The sequence below is a fragment of the Xiphophorus couchianus genome, chromosome 4 (genome assembly GCF_001444195.1).
Source record: "Xiphophorus couchianus chromosome 4, X_couchianus-1.0, whole genome shotgun sequence".
Taxonomy (NCBI): Eukaryota; Metazoa; Chordata; class Actinopteri; order Cyprinodontiformes; family Poeciliidae; genus Xiphophorus; species Xiphophorus couchianus.
This window is the reverse complement of record NC_040231.1, coordinates 15,899,796-15,920,750: the sequence shown is the minus strand read 5'-3', so window position 1 is coordinate 15,920,750 and position 20,955 is coordinate 15,899,796. Positions and strand designations below refer to the sequence as shown.

The window sequence follows — 20,955 nt, the reverse complement described above, 5'->3', positions numbered from 1 at the left end:
ACCAGACATAGATTTTCTCTGTTATTGGATAAAATCATGATTGGAAACTTAATTTTACATCTATTCTCAGACTATACTTATGTCTGATATTAAAATTAGTTTTATAATCTGTAACAGTAAGGTAAAAAAGCAAAAATAGAAGAAATCAAGGGGGAAATAATTATTCACTGCAATGTCTGGTGATTTTAATTTAGTAACACTCATTTTAAAGTATGAAAACTCTCCATCTAGTTGAAATGAATTGTCTTTTGACTGAGATAAGCGTAATAAGTACATTTATGAAGGTTTTTTTTAATTATTATTTTTAGCTTCAGTCACAACTGAAATCATTGCAGTGGTTCCGGTCCAGATACCTTCCATCTCTTAGTGCTTTATTATTTAAATATTTGAATCCACGCAGGTCAATTTTAATCATCAAGCACCAAAACACTTCTGAAATAAGGACAACCTGAACATGGGCATTGTCAGAGCAACGACTTTAATGTCGATACTTCATTGTCTAAGATTGCCCTCTAGTGGAACATCAGTACAATAAATGAGGGGAACAATTGCAACTTATAAACCTAAATGTCATTTAAATAATACTTTTTTTTTTTGCTTTATTTATTTATTTATTTAAATATAAGTCAGTTTTAACCAGTATATGTGATGCTGTACAAATGTATTGTTTTCTTCTTAATCTGTTGATTTTGATAGATATTTTTGAGTAAAAGCCGGGTAAACTTTGGATAAAAGTTTGACTTTTGATGAGCTCGATTAAATAATTTTCTGAAAGCTCAGTTTCTGATTCACAATACGTTCCTTATTATCAGTAGTTGTAACGGTAGTTTGTAGAGAATATTTTTGTTTTGTGTGTCTGGTTTTGCGTTAAATCTTTAGCAGACATAAGTTAGACACCTCAGCAGTACAACGTCCTGCTCACCTCCAAGTGCTATAGTGCATGTATTTATGCAAAAGGAGTACAATACTTTGCACAATACTTGCACAAAGTGTTGTGCAAAGTATTGTACAAGTACTATATAGCGCAAAGACATGTTTTAATAGGTAGAGTGACATGTCTGAATTGAAAATCCTTTTTTGTTGGTCTTTATTAATTACCTATTTTTTTGGAAACTAACCATTGCGTTTTCAGTAGCTACAAGCCGAATTCTGTAGAAATAACAGAACTAAATGTTTAAGTACATCTGTGTGTGGCTTACAAGATACGTTTACATTTTAAAATTGAATTTACATTTATGCAATATTTTAAATTACGATGGCGCGTTCATTAATTTACTAATTGAACTTTAATCTCAACACAGAGTGAAGCTCAAGCAAGCCAAACGACACGTATCCCTAAAACGAAACGGAATTCCCATCAACGTGGTCCTCTTCGCTTGTGACGTTCAGCTCTGTCGTCAGCACGTACAGTAGGCGTATCCGCGTATCAGCTTGGTCACCCCTGTCCTTCACGTCTGTCCACATCCTGCTAGGCTCCTCTCTGCACCACAGCAACTATGGCTCTGCTCAAGTCCAACAAGGTGATCCACTGCCTGGGCAACATCTCCCCGGCCCTGGGAGCTCTGTCCAGCCGCAACAGGTGAACCACACTCCCGAACTAACCCACATGTAACCCGAGGACAGTGAGCTTTTAGCTCCTATACCAGTCTACGTCTTAGTGTTTAACCTAACACCTGATGCAGATTATTAGTATTTTTTTGCTCTTTAAATGCGCAGTCACTTTTAAATGTTACGAACCATTTTTAGAGGACGGTGTATAAAGAGGCCATGTTATCCGTTTAACCAGCAGCAGGCAGGGGTCAAATGGTTTCAGCAGGCCGCGGTGTGTCGGCTTTCGCTAGCATCGGTGTGGTGGTTCGCTTCTCTCTCTTATTTACCAGATTTTTCCTTTATATTTCAAGGAATCCTCTGAGAGTTTACTTAACTCATAATTTAGTGATTGTTACAGTTGGTTTGGTGGAAGTCACGTTGGTTGGTCCGTGGCACACAAACCCCGTGGAGACGAATGCATCCATGTGGAGGGAAATAATTGGAATAGTTAGCGTGCTTTTCATAATAATTACCGCTTAAGTTACGTTGCCTTCAATAGTGACATTTTTTTTTCTAATAAAGTAAACCGTTAGCAGAGTTTTTGCGTTAAAGTCCACGCAACGTCATAGGAAACCCCGGACACCTCAAATCAGTGAACCCGCGTGAGCTCATTGGCTAACTCTTCGCCTCTGCGCGCTGATAGGTTACTGGGTTCCACCTCTGATCGGTGATTGGCTAAACACGGGAAGCGAAAGCAACGCCAGTTCGTCCTTTGAGTTAGTAGTTCGTGGAGGGTAAGCGATTAGCTCCAGTCGGCTCAGACAACTGCGATCAAAATAAAATAAAATTCACCACTTTAAATTAAGATTTATTAGATTAATAACGTACTATACACACAGTATTCTCCTTCCAAGTTTAAACTATAAATTGTATGCTGTATTGTATTCAAGCACATACGTTTCTTCTTAAACAGGATGCTTGTGTTAAATGAGCTGTGAAGTCATTTGGTAAGGGAAAAAAATGGTTCATCTAGCCAAAAGGCATTTGATCTATTGATTACTGAAGGTAAGTTGTGCAGTCTGGTCTGCTGGTTAAAACCAGACAGCCTCTTTAAGCACCAACCATAATGTTTTGTATAATTGACCAAGCCTTTATTTTCTCATATAGATTTTATTCATATAGTAAGTGTAACTATGGGATATTTTGAATGGCTCTAGTTGTATTAACCTTGCAAGTATTGCACATAATCTGGATACCCTTCACTAAGCTGAGGTTTTGTGCAACATGCCCGCCAAGAAATTAAGTGTATTATAATAAATTCATCTAGTGTTTGAACATTAATTTGAGACTTTTGCCCTTTGCATGAAGTTCTCTCCTAAATTTAGCTACAAAGTTCAGATGTTTCACAAAGTAGAAGAAACCTGAGACAACGAATAAGGGAAGGAGTGCAACTGAGGTCACGTGTAGCAACTTTTATTTCCATTTACTCACACAGGAGATATGTTTTTGGATTTTCAAATGTTCTTTTAGATAAATCGTTGAGTTATATCAAATCTGTATACAACTCATGATGATATTAATGTAGCCTAATGTGTTTTAAAGTATTTGCATCATTTTCAATGCTGTCCTAACTGGATTTCAACGCTCAAAGTTGCAGCTTTCTCTGCCGTCCTGTGCATGACGAGTCTTAAACGGTCAGATGGGCGGCAGTAAATCAGACTTGGTTTCTTTTATTTATTTAATTGAAGTCAATAAAATAACTTGGACAACATTTCAGATACTTTTCATTGTGTTTCCATAGGAAAACATGCAAACCTTGTTTAGAAACATTATGGCTGACTTCCAAGAAAACAAAGCTGAGTAGAGGCGAAAAGAGCAAGAAAAAGAAACATGCTTGCATTTCTTTGGACAGGTCTGCCCACCTTTGTCATCTGCATTTTAAAATCCCTAAGGTCTGATCCTAACCCCCTTGCAGGGTTGAAGTCCATGTCCTTGAAATTACCTCAGTAAATATCTGTATATTCACCATTACTACAATTTTCAGTTTCCACTCATTTGTTCTAGTGAGTAAATGTGGAAATAATTTCAGTCCTAAGTTGTATTTTGCATCCAGATTACTTTCTTTTCTTGTTTTTGGACTTTGAAACGGCTAATTGGATTGTGTTAATTTCCTGAAACACAGCATGTGTCGTTCATGTGTCACCAGCTCAGTGGGGTCACATGAAGGGAAAACTTAAGTAGGCGGATAGAATCACTTCAGTGAGCAGGATCATGACTGACACTGTTGTATAAAGGTGGTTTGGTGTTTATAGTCATGAATGTAAGAGCTTCCAAACAACCTTTTTGTTGTTACTTTGGGTTTTGTTTGGGTGAAAGCTGATGTCCTGTTAGCATCCATTTTTATTGTTTGTTTTGTGCAGCTCATGGTGGGCTGGAGTGCAGATGGGTCCCCCTGATCCCATCCTGGGGGTGACGGAGGCCTTCAAGAGGGACACCAACTCAAAGAAGATGAACCTCGGCGTGGGAGCCTACAGAGATGACCAGGGGAAACCTTTTGTGCTCAGCTGTGTTCGTAAGGTAAAACAGTCAATCTGCTTTTTATTTATTTATTTTTTCATTTTCACAATGCTCTTGGTTTAAAAAATGTGTGTTTCTTTACTTCTCTTTGCTTATTCTCCAGGCAGAGGCTTTGATGGCATCCAAACAGCTGGATAAGGAGTACCTGCCCATCGGTGGTCTTGGTGAATTTACCAAGGCCTGTGCCCAGCTGGCGCTCGGTGCCGACAATGAGGTGCTGAAGAGCGGCAGAGTAAGTTATGGTGTCTGATAAAGCAATCTAGACCTTGGTGTGTCACAATCAAACAGTTGGGGTAAAATTTACCTTCCTTCAGAGCATCACTGTCCAGACCATCTCAGGAACTGGATCCTTGCGCATCGGGGGAAATTACCTGGTGAGTGCTGGTTTTACTGTCAGTATAAAGAGAATCAGGTTAAAGGTCATTCTGGCTGTATAATCTGTTGTTTCTGTGTCTCAGGCTCGGTTCCATACAGGTCCACATGATGTGTACCTGCCCAAACCCTCCTGGGGAAACCACACACCCATCTTCAGAGACGCCGGCATGCAGCTCAAAGCGTACAGATACTACGACCCATCCACCTGCGGCTTCGACTTCAAAGGAGCCCTGGACGACATCTCTGTGAGTTAGGGTGGAGCTAAAAATGATCATTTAGATCATTAAGAGTATTTATCTGAGGAGGGGTTGAGTTTCACTCTAATTCAACCTTAGCTTGTTAGCACTCAAGCTTTGTAGAATCAAGGTTTATCAAAGTGTGAAGGAAAAAAACACAGTCTAAACTCTGAAATCATCATTAAATAAAAATGGTCTTTAATACTCCAGGTACTCATTTCGTGTTGCAGAAAATCCCAGAGAAGAGCATCATTGTGCTGCACGCCTGCGCCCACAATCCGACCGGCGTGGATCCCAGGCCTGAGCAGTGGAAGGAGATCAGCGACATCGTGAAGGTGAGAAATGACCACCTGGCTCCGGTTCTAGGAGCATCTTGATAAACCTGCTGCTGTTATGATCTTGCTCTCTAACAAAGACTTCCATGACTGATATAAGCTTTACATTAGGAAGTTGTCGTGTCATCATTTCAAATATTAACAGCTTCTTATCTGCATGTTGAACCTCACAGAAAAGGAACCTGCTGGTGTTCTTCGACATGGCCTACCAGGGCTTCGCCAGCGGCGACATTGATCGTGATGCCTGGGCTGTTCGGCACTTCATCGAGACGGGCCACAACATCGTGCTGTCTCAGTCCTTCGCCAAGAACATGGGACTCTACGGTGTGCATAAAGATCATAGCAGACTGCAACACCTGCAGCAAAAGCTTGTTTTTTTTGTCACCACCTAGTGGCAAAACTTTGTGGGCATCTGAGTTTAAAGTAGCTCCAGGCAGAGTGTTTTCCCTTGATAGTTCATGGAGCCTCGGCTCTGCCTGACTCTGTTCTCTCGGTTACCACAGGTGAACGTGTGGGAGGCTTCACTGTTGTGTGCAAAGACGCAGAAGAGGCCAAGAGAGTCGAGTCCCAACTCAAGATCCTGATCAGGCCAATTTACTCCAACCCACCGATAAACGGCGCCAGAATTGCTGCAACCATCCTCAACACACCAGATCTGCGCTCGCTCTGGTAAAAATATTAACACAGAAGCTGAACCTGAACCGAAAGCAGACATCTCCCAGAAGCTGGATTGTTTTCCAACAACCTGAACTTTTCCACATTTTGTCAGGTTTAAGACATAGACTTCCATATATTTTGTGTAATAGACCAGGTCTGTAAGTGCATAGCTGAGTAGGAAGGATTGAGGAACATGTTTCACAAATAAAAAAAGTGTTTTTATTCAGCTCATTAGGACTGCAACAGATGATTAGTATAGTATTGATTAATCTATTTACTGTGACGATTTATCAATTCATAAGAAAATTGCCACATTCTGCCACCTATTTCAATAGTTGAGTCATTACAATTAATCTAATTTGTCGCCTCAGCCCTAATTAGAATTCTACATTTTTCAGAATACATTTTTAAAAACATTTTCCTTTCACTAAATTTTCTGCTACTATGTGTTTCTATTTCACAAAATCCCATCAAAATATCTTGAATCTTGTGGCTGTACTGTAACGATTAGATTTGTAATAAGAATAAAACTGAAGTGGTAGACGTGCCATGGCACCTTGTTGTTTTAACAGGTTTTTCTTGTTCTGTTTTGTGCTGTCAGGCTGGAGGAAGTCCATAGCATGGCCAACCGCATCATTAAGATGAGGGAGCAGCTGGTGGCGGGTCTGAAACAGCAGGGCTCCTCCCACAACTGGCAGCATGTCACCGATCAGATCGGCATGTTCTGCTTCACCGGCCTCAAACCCGAACAGGTACAAGCAGGAATAATGCGCCCTCTATGGAAATCCACTGGGTAAAAATATAAAACTGCAACTAATTAATATTTTGGGTTTAATGGAGCCAGATCTGCCAGATCAGATCTTTCAAAATAGTTTTTATCAGTAGTTTTATTTTCAAAAGGGTTCTTCAAAAGATTTTCTTCCTTCTAGATGACTCGGATTTATATTTTCCTGGAAATCAGCTAGTCCTGCATATTGAGCTTAAAAATTGAGAAGTTTGAGGATAAAATAGATGTGATAAAACAATATTAGAATATTTAGCCAAGAAAATACTGAAAAGTTGAGACACAGCATTAGAGAGATGCATCATCCTTCCATTACTAGATAATCTGCTCTGATAAATTTAACCCTTTCAAACTGACAAACTCTATGTAAGCCCATAGATAAATATAAATCTATTACCTGATAATAGCAGTCTGCATTTATGATACTATATTCAAATTATAGATGAGCTAATTGGTTATAAGAGCAGCTTAATTAATGGTTTTAGAGTGGACTTATTATTCAAACTCGCATTTTTCATGTTTTAATACTTGAGTTTCTGTTGAGTTTGTGCTGCTTCTATAAAAGCTCATGCACTTAAAGTAACCCCCACACAAACCAGTTTTTTGGCAATATGTTAATGTTTTTGTCAGAAAAATTAGCTATTTCAAAAACTTCCTGATTGTTAAAACACAATTGATGGGAACTTTGTTGTTACCTAGCAACCCCAGCCAAGCCCAGCCCTATTACCTAGCAACTCAATCGGGGCTCCAGGACGTTTGGTCAGGTGGTTTAACCACTGTACAATGGCTGCTGGAAATGACAAGTGATTTGTTGTTGATTTACTATTCAGAAACCAACATTCTTGTTGGTTGTGCAGGAGGCTCCACTTCTGCTATTTAAAGATGTATGGCTGTATAATTGCATATCTGTTTGCAGCCATTTTCACATGTGAGTGTAAATACTGAGTTGAGGTCATGACTAGCAGCAGCTTGTTTGGATTTAAAGTGACATGAGGTTCTGAAAAATCTCATCCTGAATGATGCAGAACTGATCAGACTAAAATCTCATCATCTAACAATGATTTTGTGCAAAAATGTGATGAACATGTTTAGTATAGACCACATACCTATACCAACTAGTATGAGGAAACATAATAGGTGACCTTTAAAGGGTTCAGTTTGAGGCCCTGCTGAAGAAAAAAGGCACTAAAGCACCAATTTGGTGCAGCCTGTCTGATTATTAAATCAAAGATCAGCGGAAGGGTAAAAAAATAAGTCTGTTTTCTTTTTCTTTTTTTTTCTTTTTTTTACCAGCACTTGTTTAAGCTATGCTGAATGTTTGTTTTTATATATTTTTTTGTTTTCCTGCAGGTTGAGCGCCTGACGAAGGAGTTCTCGGTGTACATGACCAAAGACGGCAGGATTTCCATGGCGGGTGTGACGACCGCAAATGTGGGCTACCTGGCAGAGGGAATCCATGCGGTCACCAAGTAGAGCATATCGCACTGGAAGAACAGAATCAGAATGTTGAGGAGCTTTTTGTGTGTCCCTCTGTTCCACCTTCAGAGGACGGGTCGATGTTTGGTTTTACTTTTTCTCTTCTGGATGTCATAATCATTTCAACATGGAACGGTTGTTTTTCTGCAAGTTTTCACTGAACTGATGCCCTTTTGCCGTGTTCAAAACGTTTGTGACTGAGCTGATAGTCTTTATTTATTCTGAGGAATCAGCTGCTGACTCTGCACTTCTGTCCCTCTAAATATTTGCTCTTGACCCTCATGCATTACGCTGTAACTTGGGATAATGCATGTTAGCTTTAGGTGCAAGTTGAGATCTTTGTTGCTTTGTGAAAATCTTTAGAAAATATGTTTTTTTTTAATTTATGTTGGTGGTGTTTTAGCACTTTATCAACTGTGTGGCACTATTTGAATTTGTAGCTGGGTTTTACTGTGAGAATAGGCATTTATCTGGTCATCAGTTCACTTTTGTTAATTTCATCAACCTCTGTTATTTAGTCTCCGTATTTAAAATGACTCGGTTATCTCATTTGCATTCTGTACTTTTCCTGTAGGTTTGTGTGAGATCTTCAGTTTTCCTTCACAGAGCAGCAATCTCTCAGCTGACATCACGGTTAAAAGAAAGAGCACAAAAGTCAAGAGTAAAATGGACGTATTTAGCGTATAGTTCACTGGAGGTGGTTCTATGCCGTATGGGTATTTTCATGTCATCAAACCACAAAACGTATCCCCATGTAATCTAAAGGAAACATGTACAGAAGAAGTCTCATTTGTCCTGATGCTATACTTGAGTGTTTAAATCTCTTTATGGCCAAAACATTGAGACTATCAATGTTTTGAGACTATCAAAATATGCATTTATAAAGCAGGGCATTTATAAAAGCCCTGCTTCAGGCACTTATAATTGCCTGAAGCAGGGCTTCAGTCAATTGTGGTGTCATTTGCTGATATTCCTGGAACTTTGGCTCCATTCTCTGCTTCCTGTCTGAAACTAAACATGGGTCATCTACCTTACTGAACAAACAATAAATCCTTGTAGAAAAATGTTTGGCTTTATTTGAATTTTTTTCAGTATTCAAGGAACATTTTTGGCTTTTTCTGCCAATTTTTTTTTTAACCATTCACACCAACTATAAATATGTTATCTGCTTCTTTGCACATTCCTAGACCAATGAGCATTCAAATTCTTACAAAGATATGATGCATATAAATTATTTTTATTAAAAGTTCAGATGGGTTTTTAAAATTGCAGTGTTTTCTATCTTGCTGTTTTGTGTTAATGTTGGAATGTTAAACATTAAATTGAGTACATTTATACATAAGATTATTTTCTTATGCAATTCTAGAAGAGTAAGAACTGTTACCAGCGTCGATCAATTTCAACATTAATTTCAACTTTATTGAAATTAATAAAGTTTCAACCTATCATTCTAAAACTTCTATATCATTAATATTTTTATCAGTTCGTTACCTAAATTTGACCTTTTCTTAAGTTTATTTTTCACATTTTCTTTGATTTCAAAACCCGGATGTTACCAATACTTTTCTTTCACCTTCTATGCTTCTACAAAGACATAAATATTAATCATAACTATATTAAGATATTTTAAACTCGCATAATACGATCATTTCCGCATTCTTGGTACGGTAATCTCATCAAATCATGAAAAACTACAACAACCAGAATTCCAACAAAGAAGACGTCACGTGGCAGTTACACGTCAGTTCCGCTACAGCTAAAAGCGCCATCATTCTCTAAGATGGCACCGATGGAGACGGTGTCGGCGTTTTGCTGTTCCTTCCTTGGCAGCTGACGGGACACAGTACCTTTAAATCAGGTTGGTGTGTTTTAATGTGTTTTGTTGCTGATTGTTATTCGTATTTAACGTTCAGATATCGTTTGCTAGCTTAGCATAACAACAAAGGGCATGGCTGGTGCCCTGAAAAACGCCGAGGCTGTTGGTAAAAGAAAAGCACTGATTTAATTGAGCGAAACCATAAAAATGCCCGCGGCGTGTTTCTGTTGGGAAGCAGAAGGAAACCAAATTTAGGTCGTGTGTTATTTTTCCGTCATTAGTTGCCGTTCATTGATTCACATCGTTCCTGAAATAGGAATGATTAAAACGAATGTCTTTAAAGCTAACATTTTAAAGTGTCGCTACACAGAGACGCAATGTGCATGGAAAATGAAAATAAAGGCAAAGATTCAATCCATTATTGCGTTCTGCCTTCACATTTAAGTTTAATGACATTTGTCTGTTCTTTCCTGTCCCCAACCCTGTTTGTTCGGATCTTATCCGAAGGAAGGAAAATGTATCCATTTAAATCTGTTTCTTTGTAATTTCGCTAGTATATGCTGAATTGTACTTGTGGGGAAGTGTAAACCAAATCCCGGTTTCTGTCTATCAGGAAACACTCGTGATCAAAGTTTAGCAGCTTCCTATATAATGTGTTATTGGTTAGAATTGAGGGAAGTAGTGGAGCTTTTAGAGATTAAAATTTATTTGACACTATTGCTTTAGAAATCTATTCAGACCCCTTCAAAAAAAATTTTGTCCATCCAAAACGTTAGTGCGTTTTAATGAGGTTTTATGCTATAAACCAGGGGTCTCAAACTCCAGTCCTCAGGGGCCACTGTCCTGCAGTTTTTAGATATGCCACAGGTACGAAAAACTGGAATGAAATGGCTTAATTCCCTCCTCATTGTATAGATCAGTTCTCCAGAGCCTTAATGACCTAATTATTCTATTCAGGTGGTGCAGCAGAGGCACATCTAAAGGTTGCAGAATGCCGGCCCTCGAGGACTGGAGTTTGAGACCCCTGCAAACCCTTACAAATAGGCAACAAAACAGAAGAATGAATCTTTTTCTGTTATTTGCAAATAAAAATCAGAACATGAATTTGTTTCCTGCCCTGCTTCAGACAGAAGTTTTTGATTATTTTCCTTTGCAGAATAGTTCAGTCAGATTGGAAGAGCGTTCACAGAGAATTATTTTTAAAGATTTGTGGATTGGATTTAAGCTTTAAGTTTCTACACATGATTATGAATCTGCTGCCATCGTGCTTATAGTGATGTGGCATATTAATTAACTCCTGGTTCAGGACGAGTGGATGCTGCAAAGCTGTGACTCGATGCAATCTTCTGGGTTTCCTTAGGTCAGGGGTGCCCAAAGTTAGTCTTCAAGGTTCGGCATCCTGCTTGTTTTACTTCTCTCCCTGGTTTAATGCACCTGGATCCAATGATGGCTCATTAGAGGCCTAAGAAGAACATTGACTTGCTGAAAAGGATGTTACTACCACCAGAGAGAGAACTAAAACATGCAGGATCCCGGCCCTCGAGGACCGACTTTGGGCACCCCTGCTAGGTAGAAACTTCTTAATCTACTTTAAATATTTAATTGAGCATGCTGTGCTATTTGATAAGTAGGACTAATTGGAATGTGTGTGTGAGACGCCATGTCTTGTGAATTTGTGCTGCAAAATGAACTGAATTAAATAAATACTAAGTATTGTTTTATATCCTAACTTTTGCTTTTAAACCTGTCCACATCTTTCTCCCTGACCCGTCTGCTGTGCATGTTGGACCTTGTTTTTTCTAATGTTCTTTGGCACACATGTCTGTTTTTATAACTACATAAAAGGGACCTGAAGATGTAGTTTTGAGATTATTTGTGAAAAAAAATTTCTATTTTTTTTTCACTTCATGATTATGCAAAATATTTTGATGTTGCACTGTCATTTAAAATCACAAAATGGCACAATGAAATTTGCAATTTGAACAATTTCAAGGGGTAGTAATGCTTTTGCTAGGAACTGCTCTTGCTCATATCAGTGAGTGGAGTTTTACAGGAAATCCCACATATGTAGCAATCCCAATAATCAATATTTGATTGCAGAGTGAAGTAAATGGCCTCACCGTTCCAGGATCCCTCCAGTTAGCTGAGAAACTTCAGCGGAACGTCGCTGTCCTCCAGCTGACGCCGGTCGTCTCTCGGCTCCTCTCCTCATGGCGATCAACACTGACGTTCAAGACTGGGGCGACATCAGCAGCGACTCCGGAGAACGAGCGAGGCTCCTGCAGAGCCCCAGCGTGGATTCTGCCCGGCACCCCGAGGCAGAAGAGGGGAGCCGGGGCGTGTCGGCTGTGGGTGCCGTCTTCATCGTGGTGAACGCCGCGCTGGGTGCGGGACTGCTCAACTTTCCTGCTGCCTTCAGCATGGCTGGAGGAGTGACGGCAGGAGTGATGCTGCAGATGGTAAACGGATACCAGAACTGCAATATTCACAAGTTTATGAAACGTTTGAACACTTCCTTTGTGGTTTGCTTTTGCAACAGTTCATGCTCATCTTCATCATCAGTGGGCTGGTGATCCTTGGCTATTGCTCTCAGGTACGTTTGGGCCTGTCATGATGTTAAATTTTACTGCATGATAAATTGACGCAGAAGTTTTAGTGATGATGTTTTCAATTGGTAATGGCATAATAAAGCAAGAACACATGTTCAAAGACCAATAAACTTTAAATTTGAATTAATATGTAATGTTGGACTTGGAAGACATTTTAAATATCCTAAATAAATATAACAGAAATAGCAAATAAATTAAATTTGAAATCTCTGTAAAATTGTAAAGGGGCCAGTTGAGACCAAAGCAGCAGACTTGAGACTCCTGTCATCCAGTTTAATTTAAAGTAATTTTCCTGCTGGGATGAATAAAGTACTTCTATTCTATTTTTTAGAAAGAGGAAAAAAAATCATGCAAATAGAGATTTTTTAAAATTTATCATGCGATTAATTGATTTATTGCTTTTTGCGACAGGCCTAGTATGTTTTTTGTTTCTATCTGTTCTGCTGAACCAGCAACATGTTCTGCAACAACATTTACTAGATTTGGCAAACATATTTATACCTGTTCTACTTTTTCACCTTACAATCACAGAGCAGTTCATGATGGTGAAGTTTCATTTTTGTAGACCTAACCTCTTTGAATAGGATAGAAAAGTACAAGTCTTGGTTTCTCCCACATGAGCTGCTTCTCTTGTTTGGTTGGTGCATTTTTAGTTTGGCCATAATCTTTACATTTTCTGATTCTGGATTGATCATTGCTGAACCGTTTTATCCCTGATCAGTGTGTTCCTTGTTCTTTGTGGTCCAATACGCCGGTCTAATCCATCCGTCCTTCACAGGACAGGATTTTAAATCACACGAACATGATGTGAGTGAGTTCACGTGACCCACTTAGTTACACTAGATTTTATTTAGTGGTGTCTGTGTAAACAAGGCATGCTCCACTTTAAACAATTTTGTGTTTAAAGATAAATGGAAAACTTCATTTTCCCTCCAATCGACAGCTATACTCTACCCCGTGTCGGTGTATCACAGCCAATCCTAATAAAACAGATTAAAGTTCGCCAGGCAAAAGCAGAGACTTCAAATCTTTTCAAGAAGCAACGTTGTTTGGCAATAAAATTTCTGTGTCTTCTTTCTGTTCCTGATCACGACAAGCAGAATTGTAACAATGCAAGACTTTCTGTTCCTGTACAGCTCAGATATAACAAAACTAAGTTGAGCCCTGCAGGATCTGTAGCACACAAACAATTCAGCAGGAAGAACTCGCTATAAAAAGTTTTCATTATCAACTCATTAAGTGTTTTATATAAATTTATCTATTCAATACATGTTTGTAATTCAGCTGCCTGGTTTCTGCAGGTCAGCAATGAGGGCACCTATCAGGAAGTTGTTCGAGCCACTTGTGGGAAAGTCACAGGAATCCTCTGTGAACTGGCCATCGCCATCTACACGTTTGGGACATGCATCGCTTTCTTCATCGTCATCGGCGACCAGTTGGATCGTTGTAAGTATCGTCTCTGATCAATAAGGCTTCATAACTGGAGGCTTTGAACTTTAGGTTCTCTGAGTTCAGATGTTTTTATCTATCAGGACAGATTTTTGACATGCTCAGGTTAAGCAGTAACATGGAAAATGCAGAATGTTAAATGGGTGCAAAGAGCATTCATTATGACTGCTCAGCTTTTTCTCTCAGTAAATTCCTCATGTGACGCCTTGTGTCTCTGAGATGCTGACAAAGCAGAAATCCTGATCTGTCTGCCTCTGGTCGAGGTGACGGAAATGTTTTCTGGCTGAAAACAGAAAACAGTTTTTCCAGACAGTTTTTTTTTTTTTTGTTGAACTCTCTCCATTTCATCCTGTACATTTCGAATGTTCCTACACTCTGCAGAAGTCGGGGATTTGATTCAGCATTTCTCATGTTTGAATAATTGTTGAAAAGAATATTTTACCCTGAACTAAATTAAGGGTAAAATCTAAACATTTTAAAAACATTTGTTTTTGTTGCAGTGGTCGCTGCTGCTGCTCAGGAAACGGACGGGTCACCTGAGGGTCACTGGTACACAGACAGGAAGTTTACCATCGTCGTCACTGCAGTCCTGGTAATTCTGCCTCTGTCCATCCCCAAAGAGATCAGCTTCCAGAAATACGCCAGGTACAGTGGATCTGCTCCCGATTTAGCTCTGGATTTGTCTTGTGTGATGATCAACTTGATTGTTGTTGTTGTAGTGCTCTGAGTGTGATGGGAACCTGGTACGTTACCGTTGTGGTTATTGTGAAGTACATCTTTCCAGACAAAGACATGAACCCAGACCACGCTCCAGTCACGTGAGTCCTGAAAATATAAACGTTTTTCCCAACTCGCCTGCATCCACATCACTTTTCTTTGCTCGTTGTTAAGCCATCGTTGTTGTCGTTCACAGTTCTGCTTCCTGGACTGCTGTTTTCAATGCAATGCCCACCATATGCTTTGGTTTCCAGGTATCTCCTCATTTCGTGTCGTCTTTTTTAAAAATATGTTTGTTACTTGAGTTAAATGTGTTTACTTTCTCTCGGCAGTGCCATGTCAGCTGTGTGCCGGTGTTTAACAGCATGAAGACGAAGGCGATCAAACCGTGGGGGTTTGTAGTCACTTGCAGCATGATAATCTGCCTTTTTGTCTACACAGGGACAGGTGGGTTTCCTTTGAATTATATCTCTCTGACAGTAATGTACAGCTTCCCTTCATGTGTTTCCTGTTGAATTATTATTGACTCTTGGTTTGTAACTCGTTTGTGATCAGGCGTCTGCGGCTTCCTGACCTTTGGCTCCAGTGTGAATCAGGACGTGTTGATGTCTTACCCTCCTGATGACATCGCAGTGGCCATCGCCAGAGCTTTCATTGTCCTCTGTGTGGTGACTTCCTACCCCATTTTACACTTCTGTGGCAGGTAAGATCCAATGGAAAGGCAACTTTGGGGGTTAAGCACAGATATTTTAAAGCCAATGTGGATATTTAATATTAAAATACAATTAAAAGTGTCAGTTTGTAGGAGCCTTCGTTGCATTGCCGTGACGTAATCAAGCTTCGACGGAGGCAACCCATGAATTTGGACTCGGCCAGGATTTATCATTTTTGAAACGCCCTTATTTTTGAAAAAGCATCTGATTATTGCATCTAATTACAGATCCTGATTCTTTTTATTTGATTACCTCAATGAAACATTCCCTCCATAAAGTCTGATTTATTTTTATTTCCTCCTGCAAAATACTTCTCAAATTGATCTCCCCTGCATTAATTTGAAAATGACATTTCTGAGTTCTTAAAATGTTTAAATCTTTACTAAGGGATCACTTCTCGTTTTTTATTTTTACTTCTGCAATCATGAAGTGGAATGTCATCTGATTTATGCTTTTTATGCTGACACAAAGAAACTGGGCGCCACTCACAGGATGTTTTTCCACTTTACAAACAGATTTTTGCTTTTGCTTGACTGAAAAACTTTCAAGGTTCTATTTGGAAAGCTAAGAGTTTTCATTCGATTCACAGAAATCACTGGGAGCTGAGGTTTTTTTTTGTTTTTTTTCCTGGCATTTTGGGATGGTTGCCTGTTAAGATTACATAAAATAGTCAGGCGTATCAATGAAATTTCCTTTCTTTGCATCCCAGAGTTTAAATTTCAGATTCTGCATAATAAGAAAAACAACAAAAATGGGAATGTGTGAATAATGTCTCATACAATTTTACACCCAAAGACGTCAGGAGGAAGAAGTTTAACTAGTGTGCGTTAACTTCATAAGCATGAAAAAGTTCTTTTAGATCCATGTCAAATAATTATCTTTAACATAAACACATATCCTCTTCAGTCATTAACAGTAGATTTGGATGTGGTTTAATAATTATAGGACAGTCGCCTACAGGATAAACGCTGAATGTTCAGTCAAGATGAAACTTTCTGCCCAACCTTTGGTTAAAAATCTCAGATTTATTTCATAGCAGATCTGATTTTAATATATACATTATACAAAAGACAGACATATTTCTATAAAGCAGTTTCATTTGAATAATTTCTTCTGTAAATTGAATAACAGGGTGTTATTCAAGCCAGGCTATGAGAATTTTTGGTTAATTATGAGAACATAGCCATAATATTAGCAGGATGAAGATGCAATTTAGCCAAAAAAGTATTAAAATTACAAAGACAAAAGTCTTTTAATGAGATTTTTGAGATATTGAGATGTGATGTGAGCAGCTCAGTCTGTGTGGCTCTTTCTTCAAAATAGATTCAGTCATTTTCTCAATCGTTTCAAAGTCCTGCTGCTGAAAATAATTTGATACTGATGAGTTAAGTTACTAAATCATAACTTTACAAGATGCTAAACATTCCTCATTTTATTTCTTTTAAGTAGAAGTTCTCTTAAAATTATTTCTGTATTTTAATATTATGACTTTATTCTGGTAAAGTTCAAGTTTACAGTCAAATCATTTAGATTTTGTTGTACGACTTTATTCTTGTAATATTGTGGCTTTTACTCTTGTAAATAAAAATAACAATCTTAGCCTGGCCCTAATATTCCATTATAGACTAGACCTGAATTCAAAGTTGAGATGTATAAATGGAAAATGAAATGTTTTAGCTGTGCTGACATCAATCTGAATTATAGAAACCCATTGAAAAAAAACTTTATTTTATTAGATTAATTAACTTGTCTCTCAGCCCGATCACAAACCCTAACCCCATTCTGTCCTGCGATGCCTCGCCCCTGCAGGGCGGTGGTAGAGGGCCTGTGGCTGCGTTTCCAAGGCGAGCAGGTGGAGGTGTGTGTTCGCCGTGAGCGGAGGAGGAGGATCCTGCAGACGCTGGTGTGGTTCGTCGTCACCCTCGTCCTCGCGCTCTTCATCCCAGACATCGGCCGCGTCATCTCGCTGATCGGAGGACTGGCGGCCTGCTTCATCTTCGTGTTCCCAGGTAACGCTGCGCGTCCTGCGCTCTCGTTCAGGTCGAGGTGGAGCTTTAAACGTCTCATTATGTCTCTTTAACTTCACAGGTTTGTGTTTGATGCAGGCCAAACTTTCAGAGACAGACATTCGAACTAAAAGGTGAGGCTGCTTATTTTCTGCAAACATTTGTTTTTATATAATAGTAAAATGTATATATATACTTAGTTTTAGAAAAATGGACACATGCATGTTCTTTAACTATTTCAGTGATTAAAATTAAACACATTTTGTATAACTACATTACAAATAAGTAATAACGATTGAGCTGTAACGTATGCTTTGGTGTGTTGCTCTGCAGTATTTTTCACCTACAATTTAATGTATCGAAGGCGTTTTAGCGCTTAAAACAATTTATAGTGATACATTTATAATTCAGAAGACTGAAGTTTAATTTTATTATTATTTTATGTTGCCATATAGTGAAATTTGTGGTCCAAATTGCCCATGCCCTATTGTACAACATAAATATCTTTGACTTCTACACCTTTTGATTTAAACCTTTTAGTACCTGTTAAGGATGTGTGTTTGTTTACAGTTTTTTATTTTTATGTAGTTTACAGATAATTAACACCAATATTTATGCAGATAAAGCAGCTTTTAAGTATGTGATTTTAGTTATTTTATGAGCTCTGCCTTTGTGTTTTGATATTTCCCAGCTGGCATTTATTGGTGTTCCTTGGCGTTGCCATGGTAACACTCGGAGCCTTCATCTTCGGCCTCACCACGTCCAACTCCATCTACCAGGACGTTGTGAACTAAGAAGGATCCTGTCTGCTGTTTCCTCCGTAACAAGAACCGTGCTGCTACTCTGGAGAGAATTGGTTGGGGAACCACTATGGACAGATTTTAGTTGTGTTTTTTTTTTTTTTTCTTCTCAGTGAAGTTTAAAAACTGCATTTTGTTTTTCTACCATTATCTGCTTCCGGAAGGAATCAGACTGATTTTTCTTTTAATTAATTTTTTTTCCACCCCACCGCTCAACTCTGCATGACGCCTGTCTGGTTTACAAGAGCAGAAGGACTTTGGGTGGAGGGGTTTTATAATCACATTGATTTTTTTTTATTAATTAAATTGTACCAATTTGTGAGTTTTACCCTGCATGTCGCCATTAATCACTGAAAATGTGACGATGTTTCCGTCCTACACCGTCATCAAATCCAGGTGCTGCAGATGGATAAAAGGTGAAGCATTTTGCTTCGGCGCTCAGCCAAAGTTGAACTGTGGGGGCGAGACTAATGTACATTTTAAACTGAGTAAATCATGTATTTATTTAGATTTTCTTTTGTTGTTTACTTTGAACAGCTTGAGTAAAAACTCTTAAGCTTACTTGGATTAAATGCAGCTTCTGTCACGATTACCCGGGTGTCCAGAATCGGTCTACACGGGTCGGTGTCATGTTCAACCAAAAGAATGACTGGTTCACTGGTTACTGAACAACTAATTGACCTGCGGAAGAGGTCATCTGAATCATTTGTGTTGCGCACAGGGTGACCTTGGCCCCTGAGGACTGGGGTTGGAAACCCCTTGAAGGAGCCAGTTTTAAGAAATTAACTTAAAATGTATCAGGAAATCACGTTTACTGGGGAAAAACAAGGGAAGGAAACTTCAAACGTTGGGCACCAAATGGTCCAGACATCTGTGCTTTATAACTGCAGCTCTTTTACATTTAAAGGAAGATGTAGTAAATGTTAGGAAGACTCTAGTGTGTCAGCGCTGAAGTTTTATTTTATTTTTCTTTTCCTAAAATGATGTAGTTTGTAGATGAGGGAAAGCACTTTAAAGATATCTTTTTTTTCTTCTTTTTTGTAAATGGTATGTTTGGTTTGCTGCAATCTAAGCCAAAAATGTTGAGTATTTATTTAAACTCATGTTTCCATCTTTTGTTCATATATATTGAGTTTTGTGCCTAAGCATTTGGGATTTTTTTTTCTTTAATCTATATATTCCCTAATGCACTTTTTGGTTCTGCTTCATCTGATTTATTACAGGAAAAATCAACACTAATCAAATATTGATCTGTCAGCCTTGTTTTTATTTAGAATTACTTGAAAACCTTTCAAAGCAATGAATTTTAAAAGCATGTGAAAAAGTGATTAATAAAAAAATACATGAAAAAAAAACCTCAAGATGTTTGGTGTTATACATTTTAATCAAAATTGTGTAGAAATGGACTGGTCTTGGTTCTTTGGCATTCCCCATTTAAAGAGTAATTTAACTTGATTTATACTGTATTATTAAAAGCCTCAGTTTCACACAATGTATAGTAATAGAGTGAAAATTTGAATATAGCCAAATACCATTCCAAATAGTCCTTTTTAATATCAAAACATCACATTCTCAACAATGCAGCTGTATTTCAATAAACTAGTTAAGTGAAATGTGACTATACAGATTCCTTAAACACATATGGCCTGAATTTTTTTGTTATGACATTAGCTTTTCAGAATATTATGTAAAACTAAGATTTACACCCTATACGTGGTCAGTTTGTTTCATTGTGTCTCTCGTATAGATCTGCATGGTGGCTCTGGAAGCACCGAGTCCAAAAGTACCTGTCACTTCAAATGGACTTTGTCTCAACCTACAACAAACGCTGATTACTCTGTGTGTCTTTTTCCACTATGTTTTCCTTCCACTCAGCTTTCCATTATATTCCATTGACCTTTTGGTTGCTCCCTTTCTGTGGATGCCGTCTGTCAAACAGTCAAGTCAGCAGTCTTTTCCATAATTTTGCAAGTATTTCTATTTAACTGTTGGCCTCATAAGTAATTTTCTGAATTTTTGGGCTTTATTAGCTGAAAACCATAATTACATGAACAGGACATTTCTATCACTGTACTTAATGAGTCTATAAATAAGTTTCCCTTTTTGATTTGACTTGATCTGTGAGACGGATGCAAAAGGTTCATATAAACATCGTAAAGGAGGACAATGAGGATTTATAGCAGCGGTGCCCAAAGTGGGTCCTGGAGGTCCGGCATCCTGCATGCTTTAGTTCTCTCCCTGTGTTGGTTTGCAATGAGAAATCAGACAGAAACCAGAAATTGTAGAGCTCCGAATATTTTTCTTCACTCACTTCTTCAAACATTTCATTCCAGTTCACAGCATAACATGCATTCAAACAGGAGGGAGAGTCTCCCTCTGATCTAACACCACCTGGCTTTTAAAGCATTGGCTCTAATTAAGGGGTGGAGACAACATTTCCATATAGAAAAACACATTTGCACTAGACTATATTCCTAGAAAAATATTTACACCACTACAACTAACTAACAATTTCACAACAAAAACAAAAAGGGACGGGGTAAATCATCACACCCTGGTTTAACACCTGGATCCAATGATGGATCATTAGAGGCCTAAGAAGGACACTGACACGCTGAGAACATTGTTACTACCACCAGGCAGAGAACTAAAACAGGAAGGATGCCAGCCCTCCAGGACCCACTTTGTGCCCCATTGTTTTATAGCAAAACTTAATTTGCAATATTAATACAACAAAATTTTTTCCTGAAGTGACATTATCAATCCAGAGCTCACATACTATGCTTTAAAAGTCAAATAATTAGAACCTTAAATTAGTGCAATTGACTCCCTTAAAGCAAGAGCAACCAAAGTGTGACTCCTAACTGCAGTTCAT

At 38.5% G+C, this 20,955-nt stretch overlaps 2 protein-coding genes across 2 annotated transcripts; both read left to right on the top strand.

The window, feature by feature from the left end:
* The first annotated feature begins 1,409 nt into the window (after positions 1-1,409).
* On the top strand, positions 1,410-9,036 carry got2b (glutamic-oxaloacetic transaminase 2b, mitochondrial). The gene is made up of 10 exons (XM_028014139.1): positions 1,410-1,579; positions 3,951-4,107; positions 4,211-4,339; positions 4,422-4,481; positions 4,566-4,727; positions 4,949-5,053; positions 5,227-5,377; positions 5,557-5,722; positions 6,312-6,462; positions 7,845-9,036. The coding sequence occupies exons 1-10, from the start codon at positions 1,497-1,499 to the stop codon at positions 7,965-7,967; spliced, it is 1,287 nt and encodes a 428-aa protein (XP_027869940.1). The 5' UTR covers positions 1,410-1,496; the 3' UTR covers positions 7,968-9,036.
* Positions 9,037-9,715: 679 nt separating this feature from the next.
* slc38a7 (solute carrier family 38 member 7) lies at positions 9,716-19,425 on the top strand. Its single transcript, XM_028014138.1, has 12 exons — positions 9,716-9,828; positions 11,887-12,245; positions 12,326-12,379; positions 13,697-13,841; positions 14,345-14,489; positions 14,564-14,662; positions 14,758-14,815; positions 14,894-15,008; positions 15,117-15,264; positions 17,084-17,283; positions 17,363-17,414; positions 17,972-19,425. Exons 2-12 carry the CDS (start codon positions 11,997-11,999, stop codon positions 18,072-18,074), a joined length of 1,368 nt encoding a protein of 455 aa, XP_027869939.1. The 5' UTR covers positions 9,716-9,828; positions 11,887-11,996; the 3' UTR covers positions 18,075-19,425.
* The last annotated feature ends 1,530 nt before the right edge of the window (positions 19,426-20,955 follow it).

Excerpts from the sequence above, each read along its gene's own strand:
- got2b (XM_028014139.1), top strand. The coding sequence starts at position 1,497 with ATGGCTCTGCTCAAGTCCAACAAGGTGATCCACTGCCTGGGCAACATC. Across the intron at positions 4,340-4,421 it reads AGGTGCTGAAGAGCGGCAGA|AGCATCACTGTCCAGACCAT; the intron begins GTAAGTTATGGT and ends ACCTTCCTTCAG. Across the intron at positions 5,723-6,311 it reads CCAGATCTGCGCTCGCTCTG|GCTGGAGGAAGTCCATAGCA; the intron begins GTAAAAATATTA and ends TTGTGCTGTCAG.
- slc38a7 (XM_028014138.1), top strand. The coding sequence starts at position 11,997 with ATGGCGATCAACACTGACGTTCAAGACTGGGGCGACATCAGCAGCGAC. Across the intron at positions 12,380-13,696 it reads TCCTTGGCTATTGCTCTCAG|GTCAGCAATGAGGGCACCTA; the intron begins GTACGTTTGGGC and ends TGGTTTCTGCAG. Across the intron at positions 13,842-14,344 it reads CGGCGACCAGTTGGATCGTT|TGGTCGCTGCTGCTGCTCAG; the intron begins GTAAGTATCGTC and ends TTTTTGTTGCAG.